Raw genomic sequence first — 16,545 nt, 5'->3', positions numbered from 1 at the left:
AATATACAGTAGTTAGGATAACATACCTGTTAATATACAGTAGTTAGGATAACATACCTGTTAATTTACAGTAGTTAGGATAACATACCTGTTAATTTACAGTAGTTAGGACCACAGATAACATACCTGTTAATATACAGTAGTTAGGACAACAGATACCATACCTGTTAATATACAGTAGTTAGGACCACAGATACCATACCTGTTAATATACAGTAGTTAGGATAACATACCTGTTAATATACAGTAGTTAGGACCACAGATAACATACCTGTTAATATACAGTAGTTAGGACCACAGATAACATACCTGTTAATATACAGTAGTTAGGATAACATACCTGTTAATATACAGTAGTTAGGATAACATACCTGTTAATATACAGTAGTTAGGCCTACAGATAACATACCTGTTAATATACAGTAGTTAGGACCACAGATAACATACCTGTTAATATACAGTAGTTAGGACCACAGATACCATACCTGTTAATATACAGTAGTTAGGACCACAGATAACATACCTGTTAATATACAGTAGTTAGGATAACATACCTGTTAATATACAGTAGTTAGGACCACAGATAACATACCTGTTAATATACAGTAGTTAGGATAACATACCTGTTAATATACAGTAGTTAGGACCACAGATAACATACCTGTTAATATACAGTAGTTAGGACCACAGATAAAATACCTGTTAATTTACAGTAGTTAGGATAACATACCTGATAATATACAGTAGTTAGGATAACATACCTGTTAATATACAGTAGTTAGGATAACATACCTGTTAATTTACAGTAGTTAGGATAACATACCTGTTAATTTACAGTAGTTAGGACCACAGATAACATACCTGTTAATATACAGTAGTTAGGACAACAGATACCATACCTGTTAATATACAGTAGTTAGGACCACAGATACCATACCTGTTAATATACAGTAGTTAGGATAACATACCTGTTAATATACAGTAGTTAGGACCACAGATAACATACCTGTTAATATACAGTAGTTAGGACCACAGATAACATACCTGTTAATATACAGTAGTTAGGATAACATACCTGTTAATATACAGTAGTTAGGATAACATACCTGTTAATATACAGTAGTTAGGCCTACAGATAACATACCTGTTAATATACAGTAGTTAGGACCACAGAGAACATACCTGTTAATTTACAGTAGTTAGGACCACAGATAACATACCTGTTAATATACAGTAGTTAGGACAACAGATAACATACCTGTTAATATACAGTAGTTAGGACCACAGATAACATACCTGTTAATATACAGTAGTTAGGACAACATATAACATACCTGTTAATTTACAGTAGTTAGGACCACAGATAACATACCTGTTAATATACAGTAGTTAGGACCACAGATAACATACCTGTTATACAGTAGTTAGGACCACAGATAACATACCTGTTAATATACAGTAGTTAGGACCACAGATACCATACCTGTTAATATACAGTAGTTAGGATAACATACCTGTTAATATACAGTAGTTAGGACCACAGATAACATACCTGTTAATTTACAGTAGTTAGGATAACATACCTGATAATATACAGTAGTTAGGATAACATACCTGTTAATATACAGTAGTTAGGATAACATACCTGTTAATATGCAGTAGTTAGGACCACAGATACCATACCTGTTAATATACAGTAGTTAGGACCACAGATAACATACCTGTTAATATACAGTAGTTAGGACCACAGATAACATACCTGTTAATATACAGTAGTTAGGACCACAGATACCATACCTGTTAATATACAGTAGTTAGGACCACAGATACCATACCTGTTAATATACAGTAGTTAGGATAACATACCTGTTAATATACAGTAGTTAGGATAACATACCTGTTAGGATAACATACCTGTTAATATACAGTAGTTAGGATAACATACCTGTTAATATACAGTAGTTAGGACCACAGATAACATACCTGTTAATATACAGTAGTTAGGATAACATACCTGTTAATATACAGTAGTTAGGATAACATACCTGATAATATACAGTAGTTAGGACCACAGATAACATACCTGTTAATTTACAGTAGTTAGGATAACATACCTGATAATATACAGTAGTTAGGATAACATACCTGTTAATATACAGTAGTTAGGATAACATACCTGTTAATATACAGTAGTTAGGACCACAGATACCATACTTGTTAATATACAGTAGTTAGGACCACAGATAACATACCTGTTAATATACAGTAGTTAGGACCACAGATAACATACCTGTTAATTTACAGTAGTTAGGATAACATACCTGATAATATACAGTAGTTAGGATAACATACCTGTTAATATACAGTAGTTAGGATAACATACCTGTTAATTTACAGTAGTTAGGATAACATACCTGTTAATTTACAGTAGTTAGGACCACAGATAACATACCTGTTAATATACAGTAGTTAGGACAACAGATAAAATACCTGTTAATATACAGTAGTTAGGACCACAGATACCATACCTGTTAATATACAGTAGTTAGGACCACAGATAACGTACCTGTTAATTTACAGTAGTTAGGATAACATACCTGATAATATACAGTAGTTAGGATAACATACCTGTTAATATACAGTAGTTAGGATAACATACCTGATAATATACAGTAGTTAGGATAACATACCTGTTAATATACAGTAGTTAGGATAACATACCTGTTAATATACAGTAGTTAGGATAACATACCTGTTAATATACAGTAGTTAGGATAACATACCTGATAATATACAGTAGTTAGGACCACAGATAACATACCTGTTAATTTACAGTAGTTAGGATAACATACCTGATAATATACAGTAGTTAGGATAACATACCTGTTAATATACAGTAGTTAGGATAACATACCTGTTAATTTACAGTAGTTAGGACCACAGATAACATACCTGTTAATTTACAGTAGTTAGGACCACAGATAACATACCTGTTATACAGTAGTTAGGACCACAGATAACATACCTGTTAATATACAGTAGTTAGGACCACAGATAACATACCTGTTATACAGTAGTTAGGACCACAGATAACATACCTGTTAATATACAGTAGTTAGGACCACAGATACCATACCTGTTAATATACAGTAGTTAGGACCACAGATAACATACCTGTTATACAGTAGTTAGGACCACAGATAACATACCTGTTAATATACAGTAGTTAGGACCACAGATAACATACCTGTTAATTTACAGTAGTTAGGATAACATACCTGATAATATACAGTAGTTAGGATAACATACCTGTTAATATACAGTAGTTAGGATAACATACCTGTTAATATACAGTAGTTAGGACCACAGATAACATACCTGTTAATTTACAGTAGTTAGGATAACATACCTGTTAATATACAGTAGTTAGGACCACAGATACCATACCTGTTAATATACAGTAGTTAGGACCACAGATACCATACCTGTTAATATACAGTAGTTAGGATAACATACCTGTTAATATACAGTAGTTAGGACCACAGATACCATACCTGTTAATATACAGTAGTTAGGATAACATACCTGTTAATATACAGTAGTTAGGACCACAGATAACATACCTGTTAATATACAGTAGTTAGGACCACAGATACCATACCTGATAATATACAGTAGTTAGGACCACAGATACCATACCTGTTAATATACAGTAGTTAGGATAACATACCTGTTAATATACAGTAGTTAGGACCACAGATAACATACCTGTTAATTTACAGTAGTTAGGACCACAGATAACATACCTGTTAATATACAGTAGTTAGGACCACAGATACCATACCTGTTAATATACAGTAGTTAGGACCACAGATAACATACCTGTTAATATACAGTACTTAGGACCACAGATAACATACCTGTTAATTTACAGTAGTTAGGATAACATACCTGATAATATACAGTAGTTAGGATAACATACCTGTTAATATACAGTAGTTAGGATAACATACCTGTTAATTTACAGTAGTTAGGATAACATACCTGTTAATTTACAGTAGTTAGGACCACAGATAACATACCTGTTAATATACAGTAGTTAGGACAACAGATAAAATACCTGTTAATATACAGTAGTTAGGACCACAGATACCATACCTGTTAATATACAGTAGTTAGGACCACAGATAACATACCTGTTAATTTACAGTAGTTAGGATAACAGATACCATACCTGTTAATATACAGTAGTTAGGACCACAGATAACATACCTGTTAATATACAGTAGTTAGGACCACAGATAACATACCTGTTAATTTACAGTAGTTAGGATAACATACCTGTTAATTTACAGTAGTTAGGACCACAGATAACATACCTGTTAATATACAGTAGTTAGGACAACAGATAAAATACCTGTTAATATACAGTAGTTAGGACCACAGATACCATACCTGTTAATATACAGTAGTTAGGATAACATACCTGTTAATATACAGTAGTTAGGATAACATACCTGTTAATATACAGTAGTTAGGATAACATACCTGTTAATATACAGTAGTTAGGATAACATACCTGTTAATATACAGTAGTTAGGACCACAGATAACATACCTGTTAATTTACAGTAGTTAGGACCACAGATAACATACCTGTTAATATACAGTAGTTAGGACCACAGATAACATACCTGTTAATATACAGTAGTTAGGACCACAGATAACATACCTGTTATACAGTAGTTAGGATAACATACCTGTTAATATACAGCAGTCTGACTCTGTTGTGATAGTATTATTGCTAAGAGATAGCTAGAACATTTGGCTAGAGACACATAGCATTGGATGATTTATGGATTGGTTCCTGGTTCCTGGTGTTCTCTCTCTCTCCTCTCTGTCTCTCTCTCTGTCTCTCTCTCTCCTCTCTCTCTCTTTCCTCTCTCTCCTCTCTCTCTCTTTCCTCTCTCTCCTCTCTGTCTCTCTCTCTCCTCTCTGTCTCTCTCTCTGATAGTATTATTGCTAGGAGATAGCTAGAACATTTGGCTATAGACACATAGCATTGGATGCTTTATGGATTGGTTCCTGGTGTCCTCTCTCTGCCCACCAATCATGTGTTTAGTGGTTTTGGTATAAAGCTGTAGCAGCTGCTTGCCAATGTGTCCTCACTCTGTCAGTGTAGCCAGTGTTTCTCTCTCTCTCTCTGTCAGTGTAGCCAGTGTTTCTCTCTCTCTCTCTGTCAGTGTAGCCAGTGTTTCTCTCTCTCTCTTTGTTTCTCTCTCTTTCTATCTATCTCTGTCTCTCTCTTTGTCTCTCTCTATCTCTCTCTTTGCCTCTCTCTGTCTCTCTCTTTGTCTCTCTCTTTGTCTCTCTCTATCTCTCTCTTTGTCTCTCTCTATCTCTCTCTTTGCCTCTCTCTGTCTCTCTCTTTGTCTCTCTCTATCTCTCTCTTTGCCTCTCTCTGTCTCTCTCTTTGTCTCTCTCTTTGTCTCTCTCTATCTCTCTCTTTGCCTCTCTTTGTCTCTCTCTTTGTCTCTCTATGTCTCTCTTTGTCTCTCTCTGTCTCTCTCTTTGTCTCTCTCTTTGTCTCTCTCTGTCTCTCTCTTTGTCTCTCTCTGTCTCTCTCTTTGTCTCTCTGTCTCTCTCTGTCTCTCTCTTTGTCTCTCTCTGTCTCTGTGTCTCTGTCTCTCCTCTCTCTCTCACTTTCCTCTCTCTCCTCTCTGACTCTCTCTTTCATCTCTGTCTCTCTCTCCTCCATCTCTCTCTCTCCTCCCTGTCTCTCTCTCTTTCCTCTCTCTTTCCTCTCTCTCTCTGTCTCTCTCCTCTCTGTCTCTCTCTTTCATCTCTGTCTCTCTCTCCTCCGTCTCTCTCCTCCCTGTCTCTCTCTCCTCTCTGTCTCTCTCTCTCCTCTCTCTCTCTTTCCTCTCTTTCCTCTCTATCCTCTCTGTCTCTCTCTCTCCTCCCTGTCTCTCTCTCCTCTCTGTCTCTCTCTCTCCTCTCTCTCTCTCTATCCTCTCTTTCCTCTCTCTCCTCTCTGTCTCTCTCTCTCTCCTCTCTCTCACTCTTTCCTCTCTTTCCTCTCTCTCCTCTCTGTCTCTCTCTCTCCTCTCTGTCTCTCTCTCTCCTCTCTGTCTCTCTCTCTCTCTCTCCTCTCTCTCTCTTTCCTCTCTCTCCTCTCTGTCTCTCTCTCTGTCTCTCTCCTCTCTCTCTCTTTCCTCTCTGTCTCTCTCCTCTCTCTCTCTTTCCTCTCTCTCCTCTCTGTCTCTCTCTCTCTCCTCTCTCTCTCTCTTTCCTTTCTCTCCTCTCTGTCTCTCTGTCTCTCTCCTCTCTGTCTCTCTCTCTGTCTCTCTCTCTCCTCTCTCTCTCTTTCCTCTCTTTCCTCTCTGTCTCTCTCTCTCCTCTCTCTCTTTCCTCTCTTTCCTCTCTGTCTCTCTCTCCTCTCTCTCTTTCCTCTCTTTCCTCTCTGTCTCTCTCTCCTCTCTGTCTCTCTCTCTCCTCTCTCTCTCTTTCCTCTCTTTCCTCTCTGTCTCTCTCTCTCTCCTCTCTCTCTTTCCTCTCTCTCCTCCCTGTCTCTCTCTCCTCTCTGTCTCTCTCTCTCTCTCCTCTCTCTCTCTTTCCTCTCTTTCCTCTCTGTCTCTCTGGATGCAGACAATGTTTTTATTGAGTGGATGGTCAGGGGGTCGGAACATCATTACAAATAATTAGTAGACTGCAAATTGACCACAAATCGTTTGTTTGCTTTTTGCCTCAGAAAACATGGGCCGCCAAATAAAATCACCCGGGGGCCAAATTCGACCCGCGGGCCACCAGTTGTGGACCCCTGAGATACAGCATAGTGACTGAGGCTCTAATGAAAAGCTCAGTTCTATTGTTGAATAGATGAACTCAGCATCCCACAGCACTCTCTACATTACAATGGTCTGTGTCCCAAATGGAACCCTATTCCCTATATATATTTCTCCACCATAGCCCTATGGGCCCTGGTCAAAAGTAGTGCACTACATAGGAAATAAGGTGCCATTTTGGGAAGCACACTATTGTCCTGACTGGCTGACTGGCTGACTTATTTTACCTTGCCCCTAGGATGAACGGAAGACTGAGTCTAGGTTTCGTGTTACTGGTTGGAAGTATCTTCTGATTTGGTTTGAGATGTTATTTATTTAAAGTTTTAGTCAACAGTTGGTTGAGAACTTAAACCGTGTTTTAAGGATGTACTGCTGCGGCTATTTCCGTTGTGATGAAATGTTTCCTTTGGCCATTTCATGATCTTCTATTCAGGTCTAATTATAGAAGAGTCTTTCAGGACCACGCGACAACTCAAAGTACACACAGAGCAATCTCCTCTGATCGCATATGACATCATCTCCTCTGACGGTATATGACATCATCTCTGATCGTATATGACATCATCTCCTCTGATCGCATATGACATCATCTCTGATCGTATATGACATCATCTCCTCTGACTGTATATGACATCATCTCCTCTGACGGTATATGACATCATCTCCTCTGATTGTATATGACATCATCTCCTCTGATCGCATATGACATCATCTCTGATCGCATATGACATCATCTCTGATCGTACATGACATCATCTCCTCTGACGGTATATGACATCATCTCCTCTGATCGCATATGACATCATCTCCTCTGACGGTATATGACATCATCTCCTCTGATTGTATATGGCATCATCTCCTCTGATCGCATATGACATCATTTACTCTGATCGTATATGACATCATCTCCTCTGACCGTATATGTCATCATCTCCTCTGATCGCATATGACATCATCTCCTCTGATCGTATATGACATAATCTCCTCTGATCGTATATGACATCATTTCCTCTGATCATATATGACATCATCTCTTCTGACTGTATATGACATCATCTCCTCTGATCGTATATGACATCATCTCCTCTGATCTGGGACCAGGCTATAACACTGATCTGAGACCAGTCTATAACACTGATCTGGGACAAGTCTATAACACTGATCTGGGACCAGTCTATAACACTGATCTGGGACCAGTCTATAACACTGATCTGGGACCAGTCTATAACACTGATCTGGGACCAGGCTATAACACTGATCTGGGACCAGTCTATAACACTGATCTGGGACCAGTCTACAACACTGATCTGGGACCAGGCTATAACACAACCACTGATCTGGGACCAGTCTACAACGATCCCTGTCTGTCTCTGTATCGTCCCACCAGTGATCAGCTGCATTGACCCAGGTGTTCCTGCTAATGGTCTGAGGTTTGGAGAGGACTTCACTGTGGGCCACAACGTCACCTTCATGTGCCAGCCTGGCTACCTGATAGAGGCAGGCGGGGCCACAACTCGCACCTGTACCCACAATGGCACCTGGAGCGCCACCACGCCCATCTGCAAAGGTACGACATCTGATGATGATGATGGTGATGGTGATATTGATGAGGGTGATGATGATGAGGGTGATGATGAAGAGTGTGGTGATGATGATGAAGATGGTGATGGTGATAATGATGAAGATGAGGGTGATGATGATGAGGGTGATGATGGTGGTGATGATGAAGAGTGTGGTGATGATGATGAAGATGGTGATGGTGATAATGATGAGGGTGATGATGATGAGGGTGATGATGAAGATTGTGGTGATGATGATGAAGATGGTGATGGTGATAATGATGAAGATGAGGGTGATGATGATGAGGGTGATGATGGTGGTGATGATGAAGAGTGTGGTGATGATGATGATGAAGATGGTGATGGTGATAATGATGAGGGTGATGATGATGAGGGTGATGATGAAGAGTGTGGTGATGATGATGAAGATGGTGATGGTGATAATGATGAAGATGAGGGTGATGATGATGAGGGTGATGATGGTGGTGATGATGAAGAGTGTGATGATGAAGATGGTGATGGTGATAATGATGAGGGTGATGATGATGAGGGTGATGATGGTGGTGATGATGATGATGAAGAGGATGGTGATGATGATGATATGGGTCCTCTCAGATTACAGGAATGAAAATATGTCACAAATCCATTTTATTAGATGTTATTCAAATTCCGTTAACTTTCCCCAAACTTCCTGATTTCCCAGAAATCCTGTTTTGAAAGATTCCTGGATTTCCTACATATTCCCTCGTAATTCCAGGATTCTTTCAACCAGGATGACATGAAAACCGGGGAATTTTAGCATAAATTACCAGAATTTTGCAACCCTAGTTCTCATCAATTATTCCGTCAACTAAAACCAAATGAAATATCGTCCTTCAACAGACCCCCTTTCAACAGACCCCCTTTCAACAGACCCCCTTTTCAACAGACCCCCTTACAACAGACCCCCTTTTAACAGACCCCCTTTCAACAGACCCCCTTTTAACAGACCCCCTTACAACAGACCCCCTTTTCACAGACCCCCTTTCAACAGACCCCCTTTTAACAGACCCCCTTTCAACAGACCCCCTTTTAACAGACCCCCTTTCAACAGACCCCCTTTTTACTCACGTCTCCCTTTGATATCAGAGGGATTTTAAGAGAAAGTCCCAAGTTGTACGGTTTTATCTCAACTGTGCGTCAGGTCCTAGATGATGACAGCGAGGAGTGAAGATGCTCGACTCTTTATATCACACACATTATTAAACAGCTACAGTATTGTAAATTGTACGGTTTTATCTCAACTGTGCGTCAGGTCCTAGATGATGACAGTGACGAGTGAAGATGCTCTACTCTCTCTATATAACACACATTATTAAATAGCTACAGTATTGTAATGTCAGAATCATACGCCTGGCTCCTCTTCTGTTCTGGTTGGATGAACATTCAACGTTTCTCTACCCGTTGAGGAAACCCTACTTCCATCAGCGCTGAAGCAGATCACATTTATTCCAGGAGAGAAGAAATAGATTTGCATATTTGGCAACAAAGTCCCAAAACGAAATGGTTTGCATGTCAAATAGGCTCCCTGTGTACTCTATTGTGCCCTTCCCGAGCCCTACCCGAGCCCTACCGGAGCCCTTCACGAGCCCTACCGGAGCCCTACCCGAGCTCTACCGGAGCCCTACTGGAGCCCTTCCCGAGCCCTACCCGAGCCCTACCCGCCCCCTACCGGAGCCCTACCGGAGCCCTACCGGAGCCCTACCGGAGCCCTACCGGAGCCCTTCCCGAGCCCTACCGGAGCCCTACCCGAGCTTTACCGGAGCCCTACTGGAGCCCTTCCCGAGCCCTACCCGAGCCCTACCCGAGCCCTACCCGACCCCTACCGGAGCCCTACCGGAGCCCTACCCGAGCCCTACCCGAGCCCTACCGGAGCCCTACCCGAGCCCTACCGGAGCCCTACCCGAGCCCTACCGGAGCCCTACCGGAGCCCTACCCGAGCCCTACCCGAGCCCTACTGGAGCCCTACCCGAGCCCTACCCGAGCCCTACCGGAGCCCTACCCGAGCCCTGTTTGAAGGTAGTGCACTATATAGGGAATAGGGCTCTGGTCTAAAGTAGTGCACTACATAGGGAATAGGGTGCCATAGGGCTCTGGTATAAAGTAGTGCACTATATATAGGGAATAGGGTTCCATAGGGCTCTGGTCTAAAGTAGTGCACTATATATAGGGAACAGGGTGCCATAGGGCTCTGGTCTAAAGTAGTGCTCTATATAGGGAATAGGGCTCTGGTCTAAAGTAGTGCACTAGATAGGGAATAGGGTGCCATTTGAGACGTACACAGTATCGTGTTCACATTAAGTACTGCAGTGGCGCCCGGAAGGCAGCGAGCGGCGAGCCACGAGGACAGACAAGGCAAATGGGACACGGTTGCTAAGGAACAGATCCCTGCAATACAAGAGCACAGGATAGCCATTCACACACACACACACACACACACACACACACACACACACACACACACACACACACACACACACACACACACACACACACACACACACACACACTCACTCACTCACTCACTCACTCACTCACGCCAAGTCGCCTCAGACAGAGTTCTTATTAACATGGCATCCTCTCACACACCCAAGCAGTCTTCCTCTCACACACCCAAGCAGTCTTCCTCCCACACACCCAAGCAGTCTTCCTCTCACACACCCCCGCAGTCTTCCTCTCACACACCCAAGCAGTCTTCCTCTCACACACCCAAGCAGTCTTCCTCCCACACACCCAAGCAGTCTTCCTCCCACACACCCAAGCAGTCTTCCTCTCACACACCCAAGCAGTCTTCCTCTCACACACCCAAGCAGTCTTCCTCTCACACACCCAAGCAGTCTTCCTCTCACACACCCAAAGCAGTCTTCCTCCCACACACCCAAGCAGTCTTCCTCCCACACACCCAAGCAGTCTTCCTCTCACACACCCAAGCAGTCTTCGTAGTAACATGGCATCCTATCTGTTCCATTATTAAGTCTTCCTGTGGTGGTCTGCTGGATAGATCACTGAATGTATTGCTCTCATTGTGTGTGTGTGTGTGTGTGTGTGTGTGTGTGTGTGTGTGTGTGTGTGTGTGTGTGTGTGTGTGTGTGTGTGTGTGTGCGTGCGTGCGTGCGTGCGTGCGTGCGTGCGTGCGTGGTGTGTGTGTGTGTGTGTGTGTGTGTGTGTGTGTGTGTGTGTGTGTGTGTGTGTGTGTGTGTGTGTGTGTGTGTGTGTGTGTGTGTGTGTTGTGCGTGCGTGCGTGCGTGCGTGCGTGCGTGCGTGTGTGTGTGTTTGTGTGTGTGTGTGTGTGTGTGTGAGTGTGAGTGAGAGAGAGAGACAGAAAGCACCTGCAGGCAATAATCCTGTCAGGGACTCAGACTGACAGGCCAGGCAGCCCAGTTCAAACCTTAACCAAGCACACCTAGACAGACAGCTCAACTCAACCAGCCTGGCATTGAGGAGTCAAGACCCCTGCAACTCAACCAGCCTGGTGTTGAGGAGTCAAGTCCCCTGCAACTCTACCAGCCTGGTGTTGAGGAGTCAAGTCCCCTGCAGCTCTACCAGCCTGGTGTTGAGGAGTCAAGTCCCCTGCAACTCTACCAGCCTGGTGTTGAGGAGACAAGTCCCCTGCAACTCTACCAGCCTGGTGTTGAGGAGTCAAGACCCCTGCAACTCAACCAGCCTGGTGTTGAGGAGTCAAGTCCCCTGCAACTCTACCAGCCTGGTGTTGAGGAGTCAAGTCCCCTGCAGCTCTACCAGCCTGGTGTTGAGGAGTCAAGTCCCCTGCAACTCTACCAGCCTGGTGTTGAGGAGTCAAGTCCCCTGCAACTCTACCAGCCTGGTGTTGAGGAGACAAGTCCCCTGCAACTCTACCAGCCTGGTGTTGAGGAGTCAAGTCCCCTGCAACTCAACCAGCCTGGTGTTGAGGAGTCAAGACCCCTGCAACTCAACCAGCCTGGTGTTGAGGAGTCAAGTCCCCTGCAACTCAACCAGCCTGGTGTTGAGGAGACAAGTCCCCTGCAACTCAACTCAACCAGCCTGGTGTTGAGGAGTCAAGTCCCCTGCAGCTCAACTCAGACAGACTGGTGTTGAGGAGTCAAGTCCCCTGCAGCTCAACTCAGACAGCCAGTCTATCCCTCATCTATTCCAGCTGTACCTAGCATGACTCAGACAGCCAGTCCATCCCTCATCTATCCCAGCTGTACCTAGCATGACTCAGACAGCCAGTCCATCCCTCATCTATCCCAGCAGTACCTAGCATGACTCAGACAGCCAGTCCATCCCTCATCTATCCCAGCTGTACCTAGCATGACTCAGACAGCCAGTCCATTCCTCATCTATCCCAGCTGTACCTAGCATGACTCAACAGACAGCCAGTCCATCCCTCATCTATCCCAGCTGTACCTAGCATGACTCAGACAGCCAGTCCATCCCTCATCTATCCCAGCAGTACCTAGCATGACTCAGACAGCCAGTCCATCCATCATCTATCCCAGCTGTACCTAGCATGACTCAGACAGCCAGTCCATCCCTCATCTATCCCAGCTGTACCTAGCATGACTCAGACAGCCAGTCCATCCCTCACCTATCCCAGCTGTACCTAGCATGACTCAGACAGCCAGTCCATCCCTCATCTATCCCAGCTGTACCTAGCATGACTCAGACAGCCAGTCCATCCCTCATCTATCCCAGCTGTACCTAGCATGACTCAGACAGCCAGTCCATCCCTCATCTATCCCAGCTGTACCTAGCATGACTCAGACAGCCAGTCCATCCCTCATCTATCCCAGCTGTACCTAGCATGACTCAGACAGCCAGTCCATCCCTCATCTATCCCAGCTGTACCTAGCATGACTCAGACAGCCAGTCCATCCCTCATCTATCCCAGCTGTACCTAGCATGACTCAGACAGCCAGTCCATCCCTCACCTATCCCAGCTGTACCTAGCATGACTCAGACAGCCAGTCCATCCCTCATCTATCCCAGCTGTACCTAGCATGACTCAACAGACAGCCAGTCCATCCCTCACCTATCCCAGCTGTACCTAGTATGACTCAGACAGCCAGTCCATCCCTCATCTATCCCAGCTGTACCTAGCATGACTCAGACAGCCAGTCCATCCCTCACCTATCCCAGCTGTACCTAGCATGAGTCAGACAGCCAGTCCATCCCTCATCTATCCCAGCTGTACCTAGCATGACTCAGACAGCCAGTCCATCCCTCATCTATCCCAGCTGTACCTAGCATGACTCAGACAGCCAGTCCATCCCTCATCTATCCCAGCTGTACCTAGCATGACTCAGACAGCCAGTCCATCCCTCATCTATCCCAGCTGTACCTAGCATGACTCAGACAGCCAGTCCATCCCTCATCTATCCCAGCTGTACCTAGCATGACTCAGACAGCCAGTCCATCCCTCATCTATCCCAGCTGTACCTAGCATGACTCAGACAGCCAGTCCATCCCTCATCTATCCCAGCTGTACCTAGCATGACTCAGACAGCCAGTCCATCCCTCATCTATCCCAGCTGTACCTAGCATGACTCAGACAGCCAGTCCATCCCTCATCTATCCCAGCTTTGCCTTGTTCAGTTCAGACAGACAGTCTTGTCAGCCAGTAAACAGCCTGGTGGTGAGGAGTGAGGAGGGTCCAATCTCTCATACCTCAGACAGACAGTCTTGTCAGCCAGCAAACAGCCTGGTGGTGAGGAGTGAGGAGGGTCCAATCTCTCATACCTCAGACAGACAGTCTTGTCAGCAGACTGACAGTGTTGCAGTCAACCTGACAGGGTGGAGTCACGCCCTAGAGCTCCACCTCTCCATACCATACAGACTGTGTGTCGGCTGGGACCAGGGTTACTCATCTCTCTGCTAGCTGCAGACTGACAGTGTTGCAGTCAACCTGACAGGGTGGAGTCACGCCCCAGAGCTCCACCTCTCTTGTCTGTAGACAGGGAACCTGATGGAAGCCTGAGTGAGACTGCTGCTGTCAGTAACACTTCTACCAGTAACCTCTGACCTGTGTGTAGTAGTCAGTGAGAGTGATTCTACCATTAACCTCTGACCTGTGTTTAGTAGTCAGTGAGAGTGATTCTACCATTAACCTCTGACCTGTGTGTAGTAGTCAGTGAGAGTGATTCTACCATTAACCTCTGACCTGTGTGTAGTAGTCAGTGAGAGTGATTCTACCATTAACCTCTGACCTGTGTGTAGTAGTCAGTGAGAGCGATTCTACCATTAACCTCTGACCTGTGTTTAGTAGTCAGTGAGAGCGATTCTACCATTAACCTCTGACCTGTGTGTAGTAGTCAGTGAGAGTGATTCTACCATTAACCTCTGACCTGTGTGTAGTAGTCAGTGAGAGCGATTCTACCATTAACCTCTGACCTGTGTTTAGTAGTCAGTGAGAGCGATTCTACCATTAACCTCTGACCTGTGTGTAGTAGTCAGTGAGAGCGATTCTACCAGTAACCTCTGACCTGTGTGTAGTAGTCAGTGTAAAGCCAGAGGGGCTGTTGTTATACTGCGATTAGTCCTGTTCCATCAAGAATAGAATAGATATTTTACATCAAGAATAGAATAGATATTCTACATCAAGAATAGAATAGATATTCTACATCAAGAATAGAATAGATATTTTACATCAAGAATAGAATAGATATTCTACATCAAGAATAGAATAGATATTCTACATCAAGAATAGAATAGATATTTTACATCAAGAATAGAATAGATATTCTACATCAATAATAGAATAGATATTCTACATCAAGAATAGAATAGATATTTTACATCAAGAATAGAATAGATATTCTACATCAAGAATAGAATAGATATTCTACATCAAGAATAGAATAGATATTCTACATCAAGAATAGAATAGATATTCTACATCAATAATAGAATAGATATTCTACATCAAGAATAGAATAGATATTCTACATCAATAATAGAATAGATATTCTACATCAAGAATAGAATAGATATTCTACATCAAGAATAGAATAGATATTCTACATCAAGAATAGAATAGATATTCTACATCAAGAATAGAATAGATATTCTACATCAAGAATAGAATAGATATTCTACATATAGAGTAGATGTAATATTTGAACTATTCCACTGTTCTGTTCCTATAGTTACCAGCGTAGAAATAGAATGAGAATCCTTGTTAATCATTCTAATTCTACCAGTGGCCTGTGTGCCTGACTTAGTCAGAGAGCCAGAGAGGCTTCTATAGAGGCGCTGCTATAGTGCTGTTCCCTCCCTCCCATCTGCACTTCTTACCATTTATAGGAATTCTGGGTAAATTAATACAAATCAAAGAGACCTGGAAAGATGTGATTATTAATCTGGTACTCTGTATTAATGGGACAACTACTAAAGTTAAACTGGAAACAGGGCTGTTATTTAAGCATCGTTCAGCATCACATTCTGACATCATGTGCTGCGTGTCACACCTGGGTTCAAATAGTATTCGAAATCGTTGAAATACTTTTGAGCATTTGCCTGGAGGGCCAAGAGTGGCGAGGTTTGCCCTTTTATTTCGGTTCTATTGCGTTAGACAAGCTCAGTCAAGCACAGATGCAGTATCTGAAATCATTTTCAGATTGTATTTCATCCCAGGTCTGTTCTGTATGCAGATTGCTTCACAGAGACCATCTCCCTCGATGCCAATCAGAGGCAAGCAGCCACAACATCTTAATGGTGGAATACAGTTTATTCATGACAGATTTGTATTTATCTGGCCGCTCAGGAGCAAAAAAAAAATGGATAGAAGAAGAAGAGGTGAATAAAAGGGTAGAAGAAGAAGAGGTGAAAAAAGGGTAGAAGAAGAAGAAGAGGTGAAAAAAGGGTAGAAGAAGAAGAGGTGAAAAAAAGGGTAGAAGAAGAAGTGAAGAAAAGGGTAGAAGAAGAAGTGAAGAAAAGGGTAGAAGAAGAAGTGAAGAAAAGGGTAGAAGAAGAAGAGGTGAAAAAAGGTAGAAGAAGAAGAAGAGGTGAAAAAAAGGGTAGAAGAAGAAGAGGTGAAAAAAAGGGTAGAAGAAGAAGTGAAAAAAAGGATAGAAGAAGAAGAGGTGAAAAAGGGTAGAAGAAGAAGACGAGGTGAAAAAAGGTGTA

General features: G+C 43.0%; 1 protein-coding gene across 1 annotated transcript in view; it reads left to right on the top strand.

The window, feature by feature from the left end:
- LOC116359260 (CUB and sushi domain-containing protein 3-like) overlaps positions 1-16,545 on the top strand; it is a 547,528-nt gene that overhangs the window by 479,081 nt on the left and 51,902 nt on the right. The window contains 1 exon segment of the mRNA XM_031811826.1: positions 8,232-8,411. Within this exon segment, the coding sequence (XP_031667686.1) occupies positions 8,232-8,411 (180 nt within the window).

The sequence above is a fragment of the Oncorhynchus kisutch genome, unplaced genomic scaffold, assembly GCF_002021735.2.
Source record: "Oncorhynchus kisutch isolate 150728-3 unplaced genomic scaffold, Okis_V2 Okis02a-Okis13b_hom, whole genome shotgun sequence".
Classification (NCBI taxonomy): Eukaryota; Metazoa; Chordata; class Actinopteri; order Salmoniformes; family Salmonidae; genus Oncorhynchus; species Oncorhynchus kisutch.
The sequence above is the reverse complement of the archived record's forward strand: the minus strand, read 5'-3'. Positions and strand labels throughout refer to the sequence as shown.